General features: G+C 45.5%; 1 protein-coding gene across 1 annotated transcript; it reads right to left on the bottom strand.

Annotated features, from left to right (window-relative positions):
- Positions 1-98: 98 nt before the first annotated feature.
- On the bottom strand, positions 99-19,642 carry ttll10 (tubulin tyrosine ligase-like family, member 10). Its single transcript, XM_061698886.1, has 14 exons — positions 19,414-19,642; positions 18,091-18,172; positions 15,863-15,981; positions 15,647-15,767; positions 8,048-8,130; positions 6,359-6,545; positions 5,678-5,849; positions 5,444-5,584; positions 3,803-3,919; positions 3,622-3,715; positions 3,322-3,549; positions 943-1,178; positions 778-880; positions 99-544 (listed from the first exon to the last, which is right to left on the bottom strand). The coding sequence occupies exons 1-14, from the start codon at positions 19,640-19,642 to the stop codon at positions 99-101; spliced, it is 2,358 nt and encodes a 785-aa protein (XP_061554870.1).
- Positions 19,643-22,997: the final 3,355 nt, after the last annotated feature.

Here is a 22,997-nt window from a genome sequence, read left to right as displayed (position 1 = left end):
GATGAGGAACAGGTGCGCAGGTGAGGGTGTGGTGGGGGGCGCCATCCAAGTTCCAAAAAAGGAACTGCAAGTGACAGACTATGACAGTACCCAACCCCTCAACGGACGCCTCCTGGCATCCTCCCAGGCTTCTCAGGGTGCTCAGCATCAAAGTCCCTAATCAAGGAGTAATCCAGAATGAGCTTGCTAGAGATCCAAGAGCGCTCCTTCCCATACCTTTCCCAGTCTACAAGAAACTGGAACCCCCGAGACACCGTAAAGGCAGGATGATTGGATGATCTCCACTGGAGAACGTCAGATTGCACGGAATTGGGCACGAACAACGGATTAGGAGGTCCGGTCTTGGGATCCGGTTGTGACTTCTGAGCCTCCTTAACCACCCGTTCAATCTCCCACGTCGAAGGAGGCAGGAAGTATGGGCTCTGGTTTGAAGGGGGGGAATGGAGGCGAGAGAGGGCATCAGGCTTGCTGTTACGAGAACCAGGGCGGAAGGAGAGGCTGAAATTAAATCGGCTAGTGCCCAACGAGCTTGACGGGTATTCAACTGTTTAGCAGAACGGAGGTAAGCAAGATTTTTATGGTCGGTCCAGATGATCAAGGGAGTAACAGTCCTCTCCAGCCAATGCGTCCATTCTTATAAAAGCCCAAACAATGGCTAACAGTTCCCGATTTCCAACCTCAAAGTTGCGTTCCGACGGAGAGAGGCGACTGGAAATGAAGTTTTTGGGATTCCTTCTGGGATAGAATGGCCCCTGCTCCAGTGTCAGAGGTGTCAACCTTCACAACAAATTGGAGGGGGGTCCAGAGGGTGTCTCAGGATGGGGGCACTGGTGAATAGTTCTTTGAGGCGCTCGATGGCTTGGGATGCAGCAGGAGTCCACTGGAAGGGGGAATTGGTGGAAGTGAGCCTGGTGAGAGGTATGGCCACTTTGCTATAATTACGGAGGAATCTTCGGTAGAAATTGGCAAATCCCAGGAAACGTTGCAGCTCTTTATGGGTCGAGGGAATGGGCCAATCAACGACTGAATCTTCGCTGGGTCCGATTGTAGTTGTCCCTTGGCGATAATGTATCCCAGGAAGTGCATGGAGGTAAGGTGGAATTCGCATTTCTCAGGCTTGACAAAGAGACGGTTCTCAAGGAGACGCTGAAGGACTTGGCAGACATGGTGGCGATGTTCTTCAAGAGAGCAGGAGAAAATGAGAATATCATTCAAATAGATGGAGATGAACCAGTTCAGCAGATCACGGTGGATATTGTTGATCAAGGTTTGGAACACAGCAGGGGTGTTGGTTAACCCAAAGGGCATGACAAGATACTCAAAATGTCCGAGAGATGTATTGAAGGCGGTTTTCCATTCGTCCCCCTACTTAATGTCACCGAGGTGGTTAAAAAGCTCCTCGGTGGCAAGGCCCAGGGGTGGATGAGATTCGCCCGGAGTTCCTAAAGGCTCTGGATGTTGTGGGGCTGTCCTGGTTGACACGCCTCTGCAACATCGCGTTGACATCGGGGAGAGTGCCTCTGGATTTGCAGACTGGGGTGGGGGTCTGTGTTTTTTTTTTAAAGAAGGGGGAACGGAGGGTGTGTTCTAACTACAGAAGAAGAAGAAGAAGAATCATCATCATCATCTTTTATTGTCATGAACATGCATGCATTCATACAAAATTTGTTCTCTGCATTTAACCCATCACAGTGAACACGTGCACGTTAGTGGAACACACTGGAGCAGGGGGCAGCTGAAGCGCCCGGGGAGCATTTTGGGGTATCAGTGTCTTACTCAAGGACACCACAGCCATGAGTCCGGGTAATGTTGGCGGATGGGTCCAGTCGGGGTCTTGAACCTAGGTCCCCCACGGTGGCAGGCGATGATCTTAACCATTGGGCCATGGCAGGGGGATCACACTCCTCAGCCTCAGCTACACATACATTTTTAATTGCTGAATTAAAGACACACTAAGGATGTTTTATGTCTGCTCTCTGGTGCCCAGTTGAAAAGTATAATAAACGTTTAAGCTTTTTTTTTTTTTTTGAACAGGTTAAGTTAGTTACATATCAAAAATTCAACATTGAACTCAAGTAAATGCCACCCTTGGTGCAAATGTTTTTGTTGCATGTTAAAAGGAATTTCCCACACCCCACTCTGATCTTTATGCTACATATTAGATTACCCTTGAATAATTCAATGAGTAGCAAATATGTTGAATAGTCAATATGTAACTAACCGGAAGCTGATGAAAATGAAGACAAAGAAGTCAAACCACAAAATGTACGCACTATAAATGTAACACAATAGGTGTTAAAACATTGTCTCGAAATAAAAATTGCACCATAATTTTAAATACTGTACACAACTATGAGTAACAACACATGAGGTGTCCTGGCAGGTTCATCAATATTAAAGACACTCCAAAGCACTTCTAGATTAACTAATTAACAACACTCTTTTCTGGTGGCAAATTTAGATGCATTTATTTTCATTTGACAGGGACTAATGTATTTCAGAAGTTCAATTCAAAAAGTGAAATTCGTGTTTGTATAGATTTATTAAACAGTGAAATATTTTTGTTTTTCTTTTGATATGAATGATTATGACTTTCAGCTAATAAACCCTTCATAAAAAGCATTAACTATTTCTGTGTAGTGAATCTGTATATTGTAGTTTTACTTTTTGAATTGAACTAAATTGAACTACAGTACTGAAATAAAATAAGTTTGCCATGATATATTTATTGAGACGCATATCAGACTAAACATCCATCCATCCAGTTTCTTTACCGCTTATCCTCACTAGGGTCACGGGGGTGCTGGAGCCAATCCCAGCTATCTTCGGGCGAGAGGCGAGGCCAATTGCAGGGCACATATAAACAAACAACCATTCGCACTCACATTCACACCTACGGGCAATTTAGAGTCTTCAATTCATCAACCATGCATGTTTTTGGCATGTGGGAGGAAACAGGAGTGCCTGGAGAAAACCCACGCAGGCACTGGAGAACATGCAAACTCCACACAGGCGGGGCCGGGTTTTGAACCCCGGTCCTCAGAACTGTGAGGTAGATGTGCTAACCAGTCGCCTACCGTGCCGCCACTAAACATACTTGCATTTTAAAAGTGACTGTTTGTCATGACTACGCGCCGCTGATGACAAGAACACACGGTTCTCTTTTCTTGTTGCTTTTCCGGATGCTTCAACATATCCTCACCTACGGGATTGTGCTGCACTGTGCACATGGCTCAGTTTGAGCTCCAAACGACTTTGAGGCTTCCGCTTGAACAGCTGAAGCTCCGTCCACTGACCCGGGACAGAGCGAAGTGGTCATACTTGAAGGGCTGTCCAGAGATGTAGATGGTGTCTCAGTTGCGTTGTATTTCACTGACTTTTTGGGTTTGGTCTTTTGGCTCTTTTTGGTGACTTTGCGGCCTTTTTCAATGTGATCGTTGGAATCCGAGCTACAAAGTCCATTATACAAGACCACAAACTCTCCCTGACAGGCCAAAGGCAGGATCGGCTTTCTGAGACGGCACTTGTCGAAGATTTCAAGAGTTAAATCTGAAGAGGAGCAATCAAAGAATTGACACTATGGAAAGGGCAAACGTGCTTTTCAACTCTGAATGAACATACCCAGCGTCTCCGCTACAGTGCTGGGTATCACCTCCTTCAGCACCTCACAGTTCACATGGAGAGCTGGATTACAGCTCATCTCCAAAAGCCACACCTTTTTTCAAATAGCACATATGACTTGGATTTCAAATACAGTACACACAAACAACATGTACATATTCTCGTTGGATGCTTCCCCCACCTTGAAGTCCTCGTCCACTATGAAGTCACAACCTATGAGGTCGAAGAAACCCAGCCTCCGGTCCAACTTGGGTTTGACGGCAAAGAAACACTGTGTCATGATCTGCTGCATGCACCTCTAAAGCACAAAGAAATAAAGTGATCACTTATTTGAGCTGCACTGGTAAACACTAAACTTTATATACATCATTTACGACACGCCTCAGCCAAATCATTAGGTACCCCTGCACACCTTAATGAAATCCAATAGAAAATCCAATAGAAGGGATAGTAATGCTTTGTTATTGCACTGTACTGCAGGTGATTCCAATACTGTATGTTGTCCTCAATTAGCAGTGAAAATATTAGAAATGGCTCGTATGATACCGCAACCACAGCAACAAACATTATTAAAGCAAGGCGAGGCAAGATTGATTAAAATTATAGCTTGAGCTGAATAACACTCACTTGACCAAAGATTGTAAAATTGTTGGAGAATTCATGGATTATTACAAAACTGAAAAATAATCCATCCATCCGCTGTCTATTCCGCTTATTCTCACTAAATACATGGGTGAGCTGGAGCCTATCCAAAATGACTTCGGGCGAGAGGCATGGTCGCCAGCCAATCGCAAGGCACATACTGTATAGACATACAACCATTTACTCACATTCACACCTATGGACAATTTAGTCTTTATTTAACCTAAGTAGTATGATTTTGGAATGTGGGAGGAAGCCAGAGTACCCAAAGAAAACCCGTCAAACACTGGAAGAGCGTGCAAAATCCACACAGGAAGGCCCACACGTCCAAAATATGAAATTCAATAAAAACAATTTTTTGGAAGATTTCGTATGAAAAGTAATGGAGTTTAGTGCAGTGTTTGGAAGTTTTTGGGGTAAAAACGAAAAAAAAAAAAAAAAAAAAAAAAGAAATGAAAGAACATAAAAACTGATACAATTTGAAATGACAAAATTAATGACTAAGTACAGAAATTTATTTTACTTGAGCAGTAACTTTCTGTAAAAGAAATTCCCAAACGCAATTTAACTCAACTTTATATCTGAACAAACCACCGTATGCTGTGTATGTTGTGGTGACAGTATTGTAAACTCCTACGGTTCTTAAGAACACAATTAAGCAAACCCCCAAGACTGACACATCACTGTACAATATTTACAGTGGCTATAAAAACTCTAAGTACAATATTACATTACAATACACAACGTCATCTTTAGTAGACGTCTCAGTGAAATGACGACAACGAGGAGCGATCGTCTCATTTCCCCAAACATTTGTAGCTCCTCCCTCTTCTGTCAATCTCCTTGTCTCCTCAATGGGATTCACTAACGTGCAAACAGAGGAGCAAGGACCAATAAAGTGGCAAACAAAGAAATGAGCTCAAGAGGTGCGTAACATCATGGGAAACCTATCTATTGTCATGTTATATTTTTATTGTTACTGTTAGTTGTTGTTTTTTGTCACTGTCAATAATTATTGTCACTATCATATCATTACTGCAGGAGCTATGATAAGATGATGCATCCTCAGACACAAATGAGCTCACGCCATCCTTGCCTTCACCTCAATTAGGAGCAAGTTGAGTCTGCATGGATCATTCTATGACTGCTAATTGGTCCAGACAACAACGGCAGCCCTCACCGTGAAGGCCCCCAGCACCCAGTCCCTCGGTAGAGCCTTGGCAACCTGAAACCAGTCGTTGACATAGGCGTTGAAGCACTCCATGGACCACACAGTGTCTTCCTTCATGTGGCTGTACAAAGGGTTCTTCTTCTGCATGTACTGCAGGTGGGCAGCAGGGGGCGCACAAACACACATCATGTAACCTCGGAAGACTGTCAGTATTATCGTACTAGTCACACTATGCGGTTGTACCTGATTGGTCAGGTGGGCTGAGAGATTATTGGAGCTGGGGTCATAGTGGTCACAGGTCAGTCGGACGTATCCGTGGCGAAAGAAGACCATGTAAGGTGACGTGCTTGCGATTAGGAGATAAGAGCGGACATCGAACTTCTTTCCTCTTAACAGCAGAGGCCTCTGGATGTAACTGCACAATTAAATGTTGCACAGATGACAAACACATACAGTATAATAATTTGGTGGATAAAGTGTCAAGACAAGTACAGCCTCCAGTTGGGGAGCGGCTTTATTTATTCAAATGAATTTCAGGAATAACACATTTAATGGTATATCTCAATGAATGTCAAGCAAAAGTGGCGTTTAAAACCAAGGAAAAGGGAGTACAGTGAAACCCTCGCTGTTTTCTGAAAAACCTTCTTCTTCTGTAATGCCCTAAATGGGTGGCAAAACCCTGATTTAAAGGAAGTATGCTGTGAAGTAGCAGTTTTTCAAAATAACTATAATATATAAATGCTTCATGGACTGTTTTTAAAAGTGTTTAGTAAATTAAAATCAAAGAATGTTAGTGAGTGACACAAATTAAAACTGAAGAATGTTGAAGTGGGCTTTGTACCTGTAGATTTTTCTATATATGGCACTCGGAGAGTACTATATAGTATACATAGTATCTTGCATATTCAGGATCTCTGTACTCACTGTTGGACGACGTAAGCCTGAGGCTGGCGGTGAAGCATCTTCGTGTTGGCCCGCAGGTCGTCCATGTGTTGCAGCTTCAGCTTCAAGGTGCCAATGTCCTCCATGCTTCTCAGCAGAAAGATCCCTCTGCCCTGGTTCAGACCCGTGGGCTTGCAGATCCACATTTGACTGAAATTGTTGTTCGCACCTGACGAGCGCCAACAATACTCTCATAAACGTAGCGTATGAAAAGTACAGCTCTTCACATGTATTGCCAAAGACAATTCATTTGCATTCTCATATGAATGTGCTTTCTTTTTCAAATTTAATCAATGTGTTTATTGATTTACCAATTTGAGGAAATACTCTAAAACTCTTCATGGTCAAATTGTCACCATCACAAACTCTTTTTTAATTGATGTCGCTTTATTGTCACTTTAGCCATATTGTACTGATTATCTCGAATTAGGACTTATTATTATACTTTGGCATTTAGTTAAAATACATGATGCAGGCCTGTTTTACTCCCCCCCCCCCCCTCCTTGGAGAGGGGTCTAGGTGATGATGACCGAATCTGAGGCTGTTGCTGTATGGATTCTGCACCAACCAACTGGGACAAGATCTGAGGTGGACCTACACTTCCTCGGAGGGATTTCTCTAGAGGTATCTGCTCTGACCGACCAAGGCCAGGTCCTGAGTCAGAACCACTTTCCTGAGGCTGCCTGTGGTGCGCCATCTCTATAAATGGACTCTTAAGTAACATTGTACAGCACCGTATTATCTGATAAATGTTTCACACTCGGTGGAAAGGTGGACAACTGGTTAGAGAGTCTGCCTCACAGTTCTGAAGACCGGGGTTCAATCCCGGTCTTGTTCTCCCCGTGCCTGTGTGGGTTTTCTCCGGGCACTCCGGTTTCCTCCCACATCCCAAAAACATGCATGCTAGGTTAATTGGCAACTCTAAATTGCCCGTAGGTGTGAATGTGAGTGCAAATGGTTGTTTGTTTGTATATGCCCTGCGATTGGCTGGCAACCAGTGCAGGGTGTACCCCGCCTCCTGCCCGATGATAGCTGGGATAGGCTCCAGCGCGCCCGCGACCCTTGAGGGGATACGCGGCTCAGATAATGAATGGATGGATGTTTCACACTCGACATCCATTGCAGCCTGGTCCATCTGTGGTCCCTTCAAGGTTTTTTTTCTTTTCTCTTCCAATGGGGTTTTGACTTTTTCCTTGCCCGATTGGGGGATATAGATCAGAGGGTGTCGGCAATCTTTGTCAACTTTAGGCCTGTGAACCCCATTGAGACTCTTTTGTGATTAATGGCTATAAAAATAAACTTGCCTTGACTTTGAAGTCCTCTCAGGCAAAATATGATTGTGTATTCTTACATTACACTGTACATTTTGCCTTAGCTTTGTCCAACATGTTGAGCCAGTCTCCTTGTGTTTGTGCCTCAGCCATGCCTTTTGCTGACTCATCGCTATGGCAACAGCATGTTCTTAGGGTGATTTTATCAGGGCCTCATGGAAGGTGAAGTGCATTATTTTCCAGTTCATGAAACCATCACCAATGTACCTGTTAACACTGCTATGCACAGACAATTATGTTTTACTGTTTAATTTTGGAGTCTGCTAAACTACACAAAAAGCCTCTTCAACCAGTATCGTGTGTTTGTATTAGAGGATAATAAAAAAATATATATTTTTACCCTCCTGCTGAGCAAAGAAAGCCTCTCGCTCTTCCTTCAAATCCATACGGAAGGTTGTAGGAATAAACTCAATTTTCAGCTTCCTGTGTAGCACAACACAGTTTTCATACTAGCAGGTTGCATTACCTGTTACTACATTAAAGATGAAAAGAAGTACATTTCAAGAAAACATTTGACATCAGAAAGTGCTTTTATGAAATAAAGCTCTAAATGGATGTTGAAAACACTGGATGCAAATGTATTCCAAAATACAGTATTATGCATGTAGAATTTAAGTTAAACATTTTAGTTGTAGCTTTACTGGTGAACTATTTGCATATCGTCACAGTTAAGCAGAAATCTCCTATATCCAAATTTGGTCAATTTGATATTTTTTTCCACAAATCAAATCAGTGATGGGAATTCTCTCTCTTTTTAGAGAACCAGCTCTTTTGGTCAGCTCTTTCGGGTCTCAAACGGTTCTTCCGATTTTTTGTTCCTTAAATTTATTTATTACCAAAAATAATGTCAACTTTTTCATACTAATGTACAAAAAACCCAATGCCCTGATTTAGTCACTCTACGTGATGCTACAAGAAAAATAAATACAAAACAAACCTATTTACAATGGAACTTTTAACGATCATAAGTTTTTCACTTTTTTTTTTTAACGAAACAAATTTCAAGCAAAACAGTACAGAACCACTGCAAAACACACAGCACAGGAAAATTAAAATTAAAATATGGAGAACCAAAACAAAACAAAATCCGCATCCAGATAACATATATATTGTTAAGATTGGCATTGAGAAACACCAAGTGCCTCAGCTTTGAGGAGCTGATCTGGGTTTTTTTTGCCGGAAATGATCTGCCCTGTTTTGGAGAAGATTCTCTCAGAAGGGACTGACGTTGCTACAGTGCACAGTCTCCAGCATAGAGCGGCAAAAGTTGAAGTAGCAGGCTGGCACCTTTGTTAATATCATATAATAAATTAATTAATATCTCACCTTTACTCTTGCACAGATGTGTGCCTGTGCAAGTAATTTGGGGAACCAGCTTGATAAGAGATTTTTTTCCCTTTGCAGACTACCCTCTGCCTTTGCATTGTCAATAGTTTAAATGTGTCCAGATTTTACTCCTTTTCCTGCTGTCACTACGTTTCTTAACTATTCCTTGCCAGCACGTTAGTGTTGCCTCTTTGCTCTGTTTCTCGCTCGTCTCACTCCTCTGTGTTCTGTGCTGCGTGTTTAAATGCCGCCCCTCACTCTTCTGCTCCACGCGCAGAAACGACACCACACATATTGACTAATCACGTATGGGCTCTTTGAAGTGAACGACGAGAGCGGCTCTCATCGTTCACTTCAGAGAACCGGTTCTAAGAGGTGTTTCATCCGCGACAGACACAGCACAAAAAATAATAATATTGGTCAGTCCCCACGTCCGTCTGTTTTTTTAAAAATTATTATTATTATTATTGTCCCCACGTCCGTCTTATTATTATTGACCAATCTAAAAGGTTGAAAATGGTTTGCTCTCTTTTACATTGCAATGTTAAGAGATCAACAAACATGACGTTTGTTTGGCTTCCTGATGATTTTTAGGACGAAAACCTCTGTCTTGTTTTTGATTGACACTTTGGCCCACTATGCTACTGTAATTTAATGTTGGTCATTGTGGAGCTACTTGGAGAGCTAAGTGTTTTTTTGAGGTGATACTTGGTGTAAAATGTTTGAGAACCACTGCTCCAGGCTAATGGACTGCTGCTTGTAGGAAAAAAACTAAACAATAGCTTAAGGGGGGAAAAAACTACTAAACACTATTGTGCATAATCATTTAGAAAACTATCTACAAATCCAAATTTCAATGAGGTTGGGACATTATGTAAAATGTAAATAAAAACAATACAATTGATTTGCAAATCTTTTCTATATTCAATTGAATGCACTATAAAGACAAGATATCTAATAATCATCCTGATAAACTTATTTTTTTCTCAAATAATCCCTCATTTTTAATTTGATGCCTGTAACACGATCCAAAAAAAACTGGGACAGGGGCATGTTTACCACTGTGTCACAACACCTTTCTTTTTAACAACACTCAATAAGCGTTTGGGAACTGAGGACACTAATTCTTGAAGCTCTGTAGTTGGAATTCTTTCCCATTCTTGTTGTTGTTATATGGCTTCATCCCCGAAATTCTCGCCGGAGTATTAACACTCTCTTGCGGTACCCCGGCACATCTGTCTCCACGTAAGCTTACTCAATTCCTCGTGTCCTTTCTGACCTCCGTATCTCTCCTTGTCCTCAGTGTTCCCTACGTGTTCCTCGCATCCACGCCTTCAAGCCAGCCGCCTGTCCCAGCCACCGCCTGCTACACGTTCCATGCATCAACAACCCGCCAGCATATCTCAAGGACCATCTCCATTCCCCTTTTTTCAATAAACTGTTCATCACAACCTCTCAACCTCCGCCTGCTCTTGGGTCCCGTCTGAATCAACTCGTGACAGAATACTCAGGCCCGGTGCATGTAGCCAGTTTCTACTTAATTGCTCACTCGTTTTCAATCTTCAACCGTACAGTTATCCCACCGAACAAGCCAAGGTCGCATTTGTCACTAACCTTCTCCGCGGCAAAGCAGCCAAATGGTCCACCGCGCTATGGCACAACTCCTTCCCGGCACTGAAGTCATTCGATTAGTTTTCCGTTGAACTCTGAAAAGTATTCGAGCACCCCGTTCAGGGCAGAGAAGCCACCCACCGTCTCCTTACGCTCACTCAGGGCGCCGGTTCCGTAGCAGCTATTCCGTTGAGTGCCGGATCCTTGCGGGAGAATGCGGGTGGGATGATGCGGCGCTTAGGGGGATTTTTCTTAACGGTCTTTCTGAGCAACTCAAAGACGAACTCGCTGCCCAGGATGAGCCCTCCTCTCTCAAGGCTCTCGTAGCGCTCACCATCTGCCTCGATAACAGACTACGAGAGAGAGCCCGAGAGAGTGGGGTCCGAGCACGGAAGCTCACTCCCACCGTGAGCGCCGCGCCTGCAGCATCTCACCCGCCTCCTGCACCTCCGACTGCCTCTTCGTCACCCCCCACTGGCCCTCAGGAACCCATGCAAATTGGTCACACCCGACTAGATCCCCAAGAACGTCAGCGTCGTGTCATCCAGCGGCTGTGCATTTATTGCGCTACCGCAATTCCCCTTGCCACTTTCCCCTTGCGACCAAAAGACCAAGCTTGCCTCGGTCTGAGAGCGCCGTGGTGAGCCAAACCACAATTTCCTCTAGCTCTTCCTCCCGTATGACCATCCCTACTTGCATTCTAGGTTACTCTTAAAACACACCCATAGTTGCCCTAATATATTCCGGTACAGACGATAGTTTGATTCACGAAGGATGAGTACATCAGCTCAAACTCCCTCTCAAACCACTCACGTCTCCCAAGAAAGTCACAGCCCTGGATGGGCAAATCATCTCCCGTCACCCACCAAATAGTGCCATTCACCTTGCTCATTTCCGAAATCACAGCGAGAATGTTCTCTTTTTGTTATCCATTCCCCTGATACCACATTAGTCCTCGGAATTCCCTGGCTCAAAAAACATAACCCCAACATAGACTGGACGCACTTAGCCATCACCGGATGGAGCCCTCACTGCCACTCACACTGCCTGCTCTCAGCTATACCGCCCTCTGGTAAACCACCACCCTCTTCAACGCCCGTTGACCTCTCCCGACTCACCGAAGAATATCATGATCTCTCTTCGGTATTTAGGAAAGACCTGGCCATTTCTCTACCCTCCACCACCCATATGACTGAGCAATTAATCTGCTGCCGGGGGGCCCTCTTCCCTCCAGCCGTCTCTTCAACCTTTCCTGACCTGAGAAAAAGGCAATGGAAGACTATATCCACGACTCTCTGGCTTCCGGGCTCTTTCGGCCTTCCTCATCTCCAGTAGGGGCCGGCTTCTTTTTTGTTGAAAAGAAAGACACCACTCTCTGCCCATGTATCGACTACCGTGGACTCAATGACATCACTGTGAAAAATAAATCTCCACTTCCCCTCATCGACCCCTCATTTGAACCCCTCTGTGACGCCCAGATATTCACCACTACCAACTACGTTTTCTTGGATTCGCAAACTTCTACCGTCGTTTCATCCGTAATTACAGCAAGGTCGCTATTCCCCTCACCAGCCTCACATACACCAGCTCCCCCTTTCAGTGGACCCCGGCAGCATCCCAAGCATTCAGTCAATTCAAAACCCTTTTCACCAGTGCTCCCATTCTTCGCCACCCCGACCCCTCCTTCAGTTCATGGTGGAGGTTGACGCCTCGGACACGGGAGCAGGGGCCGTCCTCTCACAGTGGGATCCCACGACCCAGAAACTTAACCCCTGTGCCTTTTTTTCCCCCGTCGACTGTCCCCTGCCGAGAGGAACTACGACGTCGGCAACCGAGAGCTACTGGTCATTGAATGGGCCATGGAAGAGTGGAGGCACTGGCTGGACGGGACTGAACTATCATTCATCATTTGGACAGACCACAAGAATCTCTCTTACCTCCGTTCTGCCAAACGCCTTAACCCCCGATAAACTCGCTGGGCCCTCTTCTTGAGCAGGTTTAATTTCAGTCTCTCCTTCCGTACTGGTTCCCCAAACAGCAAACCTGATACCCTGTATCGGATTTACTCACCCCCCTCCAGTCCTGAAGGACCAGAATCCAGCCTTCCTTCCTCGTGCTTCGTAGGAGCGGCCATTTGAAAGATTGAACAGGTGGTTAAGGAGGCTCAAAAGACTCACTCGGATCCCATGACCGGGCCTCCGAATCGCCTGTTCGTAGCCGATTCCGCATGCTCTGACGTCCTTCAGTGGGCCCACAACTCCAAACTCACTCGTTATCGCGGCAGCACCATTCAGTTCATCCGGCAGCACTTCTGGTGGGCCAGCCTTGTTAAAGACACCCAGGAGTTCGTCCAAGCCTGCTCCGTCTGTGCCTGAGGGAAGTCTTCACACCTGCCCCCAGCTGGTCTGCTGCGTCCCTTGCCTATCCCAAGCCGCCCTTGGTCCCATATCGCTCTGGACTTTGTTACCGGCCTACCCCCCTCTGAAGGTAACTCTATCATTTTCACTATTGTCGATCGCTTTTCCAAATATGTCCATTACGTACCCCTCCCCAAAGTACCATCTGCCTTAGAAATGCTAACCTCCTTGTCCAGCATGTCTTTAAACTGCACGGTATCCCCATCGACATTGTCTCTGACCAAGGTCCTCAGTTCTCATCCCTGGTCTGGAAGGAATTCTGTAAAGCGGTGCGCGCAGTAGCCAGCTTGTCATCAGGATATCATCCGCAGACCAACGGCCAGACGGAGCGGGCGAATTAGTCCCTGGAATCGGCCCTCCGCTGTGTTGCCACACGCAACCCCTCCTCCCGCTCATTCCTCCCGTGGATTGAGTACGCCCACAACTCCCTCACCAGCTCCACTACTGGTATGTCCCCGTTCATGGCTTGCTAGGGTTTCCAACTCCTTTATTTAAGGAACAGGAGCAGGCGGTGGAGGATCACTTCAAAAGGGTCCAGGCAGTGTGGAAAGACATCCGGGCAGCCTTGACCCGGTCCGCCGAAAGAATACAAACGGCTCGCGAATCTTCATCGCTCTCCTACACCTGAGTACAAGGTGGGTCAGTAAGTTTGGCTTTCTTCCCATGACCTCCCGCTCCAGACGGAATCCCGCAAACTCACTCTGCATTTCCGCAGTCTCTAAAAATTCATCCCACATTCCATGTATCACTACTCAAGCCTGTCTCCACCTGCGCTCTTAGCCCTCCGGCCGTACCCCCTCCACGCCCCCGTGTCATCGACAACCATCCGGCCTTCTCGGTTTCGCGCATCCTTGATGTTAGGCCCAGGGGGAGGAGTTACCAGTCCCTGGTAGACTGGAAGGGGTATGGTCCGCAGGAGCGTTCCTGGATTTCCCATAAGATGATATTGGATGACTCCATTCTTCGTGACTTTTATGCAGCTCACCCGGGGAAATATGATAAAACGTCAGGTGGTGTCCGTTGAGAGGAGCGTACTGTCATGAGCGGTGACCTGCAGTCCTTTTTGTTGGAGGCTGGTTCCTCGGATCCACGCAGTCAAGCCAGCCGCCTGTCCTCGCCACTGCCTCCCACACGTTCCATGTGTCAACAACCCGCCATCATATCTCAAGGACCATCTCCATACCCCTTTTTTCAATAAACTGTTCATCACAACGGCAGCACGGTGGATGACTGGTTAGTGTGTTTGCCTCACAGTTCTGAGGACCGAGGTTCAAATCCGCCCCCGCCTGTGTGGAGTTTGCATGTTCTCCCCGTGCCTGCGTGGGTTTTCTCTGGGTACTCCGGTTTCCTCCCACATCCCAAAAACATGCGTGGTAGGTTGATTGAAGACTCTAAATTGCCCGTGGGTGTGAATGTGAGTGTGAATGGTTGTTTGTTTAAATATGCCCTGCGGTTGGCTGGCGACCAGTTCAGGGTGGACCCAGCCTCTCGCCCGAAGGTGGCTGGGTTGGGCTCCAGCACGCCCACGACTCTAGTGAGGATAAGCGGTACAGAAGACGGATGGATTGATGTTCATCACAACCTCTCAGCCTCCGCCTGCTCTTGGGTGCCATCTGAATCCACTTGTGACAAAACGTTTGTTTTTTGCAAATAATCCCTCATTTTGAATTTGATGCCTGTAACACGATCCAAAAAAAACTGGGACAGGGGCATGTTTACCACTGTGTTACAACACCTTTCCTTTTAACAACACTCAATAAGTGTTTGGGAACTGAGGACACTAATTGTTGAAGCTTTGTAGTTAGAATTCTTTCCCATTCTTGTTGTTGTTATATGGCTTGCCATTTGCATGGTAGAGTTTTATCTTACATTTGTAGATGTAGCAACAAACTATGTCAACTGACAGTGGTTTTCTGAAGTGTTCTTGAGCCCACGTTTACAAAATGATGGTGTTTTTTTAATGCAGTGCCGCCTGAGGGATCGAAGGTCATGAGCATTCAATGTTGGTTTACGGCCTTGCTGCTTATGTGCAGAGTTCTCCAGATTCTCAGATTTCTTTAATTTTGACGATATGGATCGCAGATGATGAAATCCCTACATTCCTTGATATTGTATGTTGAGAAACATTATTCTTCAACTGTTGGGACTATTTGCTCACACAATTCTTCACAAAATGGTAAACCTCGCCCCGTCCTTGCTTATGAACAACTGAGCCTTTCAGGGGACGCTCCTTTTAACTCACCTGTTTGCAATTAACCTGCTCACCTGTGGAATGTTCCAAACTTTTCTTTCCCTGTCTTTTGTTGCCCCTGTACCAGCTATTTTTGAACGTGTAGCTGGTTTGCAAAAAACAGCAACATTCATCAATTTGAACATTAAAACTTTGTAGTGTATTCAGTTGAATATATATGGAAAAGGTTTTTATTTATGTTTTGCACAACATCTCAACTTCATTGGAACTGGGGTTTGTATTAGGAGATGAATTACTCAAGCAAAATGTGTCTGAAGAAACAGATTCAGGTACTGTATGTTAGTGTGTTTTAGAACACATGCAGCCTGTGTGGATTCACAGCAAGTCAGTGGACCTAAGCGCTTGGCCATGGTTGACTTTGCAGCTGACTCGCTCATATGCCCTCAGACTGCTGAGCAGGCCAATCTTGGTGGTGAGCACTTTGTTGTTGGGGATCTGATACACTAGTTGTTCTCCTGGGAACAACATGGGAAATGGCAACTGCATGAAGCAGACAAAAAAAAAAACACTTGTGTGCTTTGTTATCCTGAAGATGAGCCTGTCCCCTCACCTTCTCTGAAATTGAGGTATGTGCGTGGAGATTTGGTCTCACACCACTTGAGGATGAAGTCATCCCTTTGCTTGTTGTATATCCTCTGCCATCCTCTTCTCTCACAGTAAGCACTCACTCTGAAGGGCAGAGGCAATCATATTCAACCACACAAAAGACTAAGGAAGCAACACATACACTTCAGATTCAGAAAACTTTACTGAGGACAACCGATCCATGAAACAATCAGGGGTTAGAGTGGATCTCCCAAGGGTGGATTTACACTGATCAATAAGAACCTGACATCATCAAAATACGTATACAGTAAAGCCCCGCCATTCGCACGGCATAGGGACCTAGCCCTGCTGCGAATCGTGAAAAACTGATCTTGTAGCATGTTACAGCGTTATAGAAAGAGCATTAAAAAAAGACGACTCGGTGAGTATTTCATAAAATAGCTGATGATGGTTTCCACGGAACAAAAACCAAAATAGGTAAATTTGTGAATGGTAGTTATTATTATTATTATTGTTTACAAAATTTGTGAAATGTTGTGAACCGCCTGGAGGCAGGGGTTCATTGTACTGTACAACCTGCATCTGCCCAAACAACATAAATAAATATACTTAAAATAACAGCTACATAAAAAGAATAGACCATTAAATACAAGATAAATATGCTATGATAGAGCTACATGAATCCTTAAATAACATGACAAACAGGTCCTAGGTGAGGGACCAGACAAAGCACGGCTCAAAGACCCCTTATGATGACGACAAACGATGGACTTGGTTTTCCCTTGCCCGGACGCGGGTCACCGGGGCCCCCTCTGGAGCCAGGCCTGGAGGTTGGGCTCGAAGGCGAGCGCCGGGTGGCCGGGCCTGCACCCATGAGGCACAGCCTGAAAGGGTAACGTGGGTGCCCCTTCCCATGGGCTCACCACCTGTGGGAGGGGCCATAGGGGTCGGGTGCAGTGCGAGCTGGGCGGTGGCCGAAGGCAGGGACCTTGGCGATACGATCCCCGGCTACAGAAGCTGGCTCTAGGGATGTGGAATGTCACCTCTCTGACAGGGAAGGAGCCTGAGCTGGTGTGTGAGGTCGAGAAGTTCCGACTAGATATAGTCGGACTCGCCTCCACACACAGCTTGGGCTCTGGTACCAGTCCTCTCGAGAGGGGTTAGACTCTGTCCCACTCTGGAGTTGCCCACGGTGAGAGGCGCCGAGCAGGTGTGGGTATACTTATTGCCCCCCCCGGCTCAGCGCCGGCTCAGCACAAACGTTAGGGTTCACCCCGGTGGACAAGAGGATAGCCTCCCTCTGCCTTCGGGTGGGGGGACGGGTCCTGACTGTTGTTTGTGCCTATGCACCAAACAGCAGTTCAGAGTACCCACCCTTTTTGGAGTCCTTGGAGGGGGTGCCGGAGAGCGCTCCCGCTGGGGACTCCATCGTTCTGCTGGGGGACTTCAATGCTCACGTGGACAAGTGAGACTTGGAAGGGCGTGATAGGGAGGAACGGCCCCCCCGATCAGAACCCAAGCAACTTCATTGGAACTGGGGTTTGTATTAGGACATGAATGACTCAAGCAAAATGTGTCTGAGGAAACAGATTCAGGTACTGTATGTTAGTGTGTTTTAGAGCACATGCAGCCTGTGTGGATTCACAGCAAGTCAGTGGACCTTAGCGCTTGGCCATGGTTGACTTTGCAGCTCGCTCATATGCCCTCATTTGCCTCATGCTCATATGTCAACTATTTCAGTCACATATGTGCCCTATATATAATCTCTGTGACCCCATAAGTATTTAGGAGCAAACAGTTATTGTGTTGTGAGACAAATTCGTGTGTTAGCCTCTATTTATTTATCAGTTATTCATTAAAAGTGTTTCAAAGGATCTTGAAGGGGAAGAATTCAGTCTTGCAACAATGTCAAAGCTTGAAATATACAACCAGGGCTTGACATTAACTTTTTTGCTCACCAGCCACAGCAGCCACTGTGACCAGTGGTTTAGCGTAGTTACTAGCCACTCAGCATTTTCACTAGCCACAATTTTGGATGGATTTTCTGGATAATAGGGGTCATGCAGAACCAACTTTGGCAATCAATAAAACAGGTCAAACGTGGAAGAACAAGCCCACAAAACACCTTTGGGACACCTTTTTCACGGAAGAGTGAAAACCAACTCCAGATTTTATTCCATTTGAACTTGTAGTATGTGTAATAAACACACATCCAAATGGTGTCATACTTACATTTTAGCCCCATTGGCTCCTCCAAAGAAGAAGTAAGGCCCAGAACCTCGGGGCTCCTTGATATGCTGCCCCTCTTTCCTAACTGGATAGGAGCACATCAACAAGGTCCTGGGAAAGTACTTCTGGAGACATGCACCTCACATTTGCACCAAGACAGTAATGAAACGTAAAAGGTATTTTCAGTGGAACCTCAATAGAACGGACTAATAAGGGGGGGCCTAAATAATTTTTAGGCCATATGCACTCATATTACTGTACAGTACACAATTATTGTTTTGTAGGGTTTTTTTTCGTGGTCTAAAGTTGTTGTAAATAAATGTAAAAAAAAGCTTGAAAATGTTTGAAAGTTTCACATTTTATTCAAACTTACCACACCAGTGTGCTTGGTCAGGGTGACATTGCTGATGAATAGTACTCATCATAAGTGAGTCACTTTTTTGAGCCGCAAGTAATTAGTGTGCTTCCTAGTTCCAAATCTGCTACCAAAGGTGAATGGCTTGACAGAAAAAAAATACTGCACCAAAAATAGCATTTTCCAGTCTCCTGAGACTTGTGTTTTGCATTCCTGAGTTAACAGTGCCGCCATGCCGCTCTCTTTCTCTACAGCACATCCATCCATCCATCCATTTTCGTAGCCGCTTATCCTCACAAGGGTCGTGGACTTGCTGGACCCAATCCCAACTATCATTGGGCAGGAGGCAGGGTACACCCTGAACTGGTTGCCAGCCAATTGCAGGGCACACATATTAACAAACAACCATTCGGACTCACATTCACGCCTACTGGGCAATTTAGAGTCTTCAATTAACCTACCATGCATGTTTTTGGGATGTGGGAGGAAACTGGAGTGAGAACATGCACACTCCACACAGGCGGGGCCGGGGATTGAACCCTGGACCTCAGAACTGTGAGGCAGGCGCTTTAACCAGTCTCCACCAGTGCCGCTATACAGCACAACAGACAATAGATATAACCATCATGACTTGGCCGCCACGTCAATGCCCCAGATTCAACATGGCCACCACTGTTGGCACGGGAGGTACATCTAGTCATTGTATATCTGTAACTCCGAAATACATCAGTCCCATTCTCTGCCTGCACAAAAGGACTTTGTCAACGGCAGTTTAAGTGAAAAATGGAAACTATTTTTGGACACTCTGTTCAGTCCCGATAATCTAGTTTTATCCGATATCCGTTATATCGGGGTCCGTTTTATCCAGGTTCCACTGTGTTCTACAATGTTGGGATGGGACACCAACACACCTAAGTTTCTGTCATGTGCTGTCTTGTTAGTAGCCATCTGGATACATCTTTTGTTATCACCAGACTGCTTATCCTTCCCCTGGACCTTCATCAGTCCATCTTCTGCCCTCTCAACCTGTATGACATCATGTGCAGGAGACAACTGTATTACTGCAGCCTGGTTGTGCTCCACTTCTCCTCCTCCCCTCTTCACTTGGCTGTCATCATTCTGGGCTTGACTGCAGGCCTCCACAAAGCAATGAGTTGACATGATCTCCAGCTGAAGATGATGATGAAGAGGGCCCTTCATTAATAGCAGCGTGTACTTGTTTCAACCAATCCGACTTTGTTTGTTACACACATTAAAAACATACAGTGCACTAAAGTGCTGTACTAAGCAATAAACACACAACACGTATTAGAGAGGGAGGTATTGTGCACTTTGAGGGAAAGGAAAGGCAAAAGAATCTCGGGCATGAATATGTTGTATCTGCCCCCACTAGTCTAAACACGGTATTCTCATTAATATTGTGTTTGCGGAATAAGAATTAAACAGATAAATCCATACATTTTCACCTATTCCAGTTGGTGGCAATGTTGGGTAATATTGCCCTGTGCCGTCGACTGAAATTAACGTCACAAGTGCTGTCACGAACATCACGTGACCAACCTGGAAATCAAGATATTGGGCTCCCCGTGTATGCTCCGATAACTGGCAGGACTACGGTTGATTAAATGATGGTTTGGACAATATTGTCGCAAGTTTGGCTTCAAACCATCATGTAATTAACCTCTAAATTTAGACAAAAAGTCAGTCAGATCCACTGCATGTATTGGCATTTACAGCATAAACATTTTAATGGCGTATATAGTTTATGACAACAACCTAGCAAAAACAGAAAAGCTTGTCCTCCTGGTCTTATCCAACACTACCCTTTTTTCTTGTTTTCACCTGTGCTTTGAGATTTAAGTTTAATTTGTTCCGTAACCATGCTCATAACTCAAAACAAAATAGGCACAATATTGTGCCTTAAAAAAATATTGTAATGACATAATTAAATAGAATGTGAAGAAATATAACAGTTTTTGCCACTTTTTTGCTTCAATTCAATGGACATTGAGCTGCTCCTTCTGCTGTGGGCACCTTGGCCACCTGGGGGCATGCTATACACTACATGGAGCCGGTCTCATCACCTTAGTAAGCGTCAGTAATATTAGGTGTTCTTCACAGAGGTTAAAGAATATATGCCTGTGAGTATTATATCTTTGTGTTTTTCCACTCTTTGTGTTAAAATATCTGATGCTTAAAAGGTGCTTGATGCTTATAACACTGCGACACCAATGCTATTTATTAGCCTGTCTATGGCCTTTCCCATTGTGTGTTAGCATTAAGATAGCTCGACTTTGAGGCAAAGTTATATAGTTGCTTTCAATATACATGTAATTTTCTTAGTTTTATGCCTAGTTTGACAGTAAATTACAACTAGGTGTGGCAATAAACAGATTGAAGCCTCAACTGATTGTTGTGAAGTCAATTGAGTTGAGTTCACTGCCATCCTAAACACGCATATCTAAAAATGTTTGCTTGAAAGTCAAAACAAAAAATCGTCCGTACGACGGGTTGTATCTAAAAAAACTCGTTAAGTCGGGTCCTTTGTATCTCAAGACCCAAATATACTCATGGATATGCATGTTTTCCATTTTCAGTGTTTAGGCTACATGGAAATGATAACGGTGCCATTTTACTTTGACTTTGAGGCATGTTTTTAAAATGTTAGCATTTACAGGCCCTGTCAGTTTTATGTCAACAGAGGGAATTGATTCTTTTCTTACCTTCCCACTGCGATTGGGAAACAGCAAAACATGAGCTTATTGTTGCTAGGTTTCCACTCAACGTACTTGCCTCCAGTGAGTCTCGACCTCTCGACTACTCAGCATGCTTTTCATCCACCATGTGCATTCAACGCTCCAGCCTGGTGTGCTTAGAAACCCAGCGAAGCCACAAACATAGTCATTTTGTCTGCCACACTGCGGGTCATCAAACCTACCCCCACTCCACTCCACTCACGTAAACAATCAGCAGTTTGCCCAGTAATGGGAGCCATGGCAACAGTTGCCAATTGGACAATCTTTCCACAGCAACTCCTCAAGAGTGTGTATTGCACAGCCACTGTGTTTAGATTCATTCAATATTAACTACCTGGAGGCCTCCTCTGTTGTGTCAAAGCTATGTTATTGTGTCCGAACACAAAGGGTAAAAGCTATTGTTTTGTTTTTGTTCTACAAGCAGCAGTCCATCAGTCTACAGCAGTTGTTCATAAACCTTTTACACCAGGTACCAACCTAACTTGCATTAAAATTTATAGCACATAATAAAAATTGAAGGCATCACGGTGGACGACTGGTTAGAGCGTCTGCCTCACAGTTCTGAGGTCCGGGGTTCAATCCCCGGCTCCGCCTGTGTGGAGTTTGCATGTTCTCTTCGTGCCTGCGTGGGTTTTCTCCGGGTACATTCGGTTTCCTCCCACATGCCAAAAACATGCATTGTAGGTTCATTGAAGATTCTAAATTGCCCGTAGGTGTGAATGTTAGTGCGAATGGTTGTTTGTTTATAAGTGCCCTGCGATTGGCTGGCAACCAGTTCAGGGTGTACCCCGGCTCCTGCCCGATGATAGCTGGGATAGGCTCCAGCACTCCCGCGACCATGGTGAGGATAAGCGGCTCAGAAAATGGATGGGTGGATAATAAAAATGTTATCGAAATATTTGAAAAGAAACAGTTCTGAAAGTTTAAAAGTTAAATACAACAGATGGGCGAGGGCGCCAAGAGAGGGGAGAGGAATGTGGGGCCCCAAGGTAGGGGTGGGGGGGTGGGTTTCCCCATCTCTCCACAGCCCGACAACTGAAGGAGGGTGGGGGGGTCACAGGCCCCAGTACTCAAGCCAAGAGAAATGTGAATACCCACCCTATTATTAAAATTGGGGAGACTGGTGGGGCGTGAGGCGAGACGGTCACGGGGCAACGATGATCCGCAACCGTAACCCCCATCCAGCCCAACCAGCTCCCCGAAGGATGTGTGAATGTAAGTGGTGCTTTTAAAATCCACGGGGGAAAGGCATGGCGGGCCAGAGAGCAAGTCGGAGTGGCGGAACACCTGGCCAAGTGTCTTCCCCAGGCCAACACTGGCCCACCCAAAGGCTAAAGGACTGGCAGGGCAGAGAAGGGGAACGGCCAGATCGGAGACCAGCACAGATGTGCCAGTACTCGGGGGCCAGTACCACGGTGGAGCGCCCCGGGGAGAGGGAAGAGGAGGGCACAGGCCCGGGTGCAGCAGCAAGGCCCCCAGCCCACCACCAGGAGACCAGGACGAGGCCCTGGAGTGGGGCCAGCAGGTACCTCCCCAGCACCCAGGGACCGAGATCATCACTGGGATCGGCACCCCCAGGAGGGCAAGCCGGACACGACCAGACCCAAGAGGAGGAGTGGGAAACAGGCAAAGCATCCCCAGAAGCCCACACCACAGATCCAGAAGGATAGGGGTTGAAGTACATGCAAGTGACCCTATGGCATGCACAGGATTCTAAAATGAGAAGATATGATTTGGTCACATTACATTACATTTACATTACACATTACATGATATTACATTTCGGTATGGCATTTCCC

This window comes from Phycodurus eques, chromosome 1 (assembly GCF_024500275.1).
Source record: "Phycodurus eques isolate BA_2022a chromosome 1, UOR_Pequ_1.1, whole genome shotgun sequence".
In the NCBI taxonomy this organism is placed as follows: Eukaryota; Metazoa; Chordata; class Actinopteri; order Syngnathiformes; family Syngnathidae; genus Phycodurus; species Phycodurus eques.
This window is presented reverse-complemented; position numbering and strand designations above follow the sequence as displayed.

Excerpts from the sequence above, each read along its gene's own strand:
- ttll10 (XM_061698886.1), bottom strand. The coding sequence starts at position 19,642 with ATGAAGGGCCCTCTTCATCATCATCTTCAGCTGGAGATCATGTCAACT. Across the intron at positions 8,131-15,646 it reads AACCATGGCCAAGCGCTTAG|GAAGCTGAAAATTGAGTTTA; the intron begins GTCCACTGACTT and ends TGTGCTACACAG. Across the intron at positions 6,546-8,047 it reads TTTCTTTGCTCAGCAGGAGG|GTGCGAACAACAATTTCAGT; the intron begins GTAAAAATATAT and ends GGCGCTCGTCAG.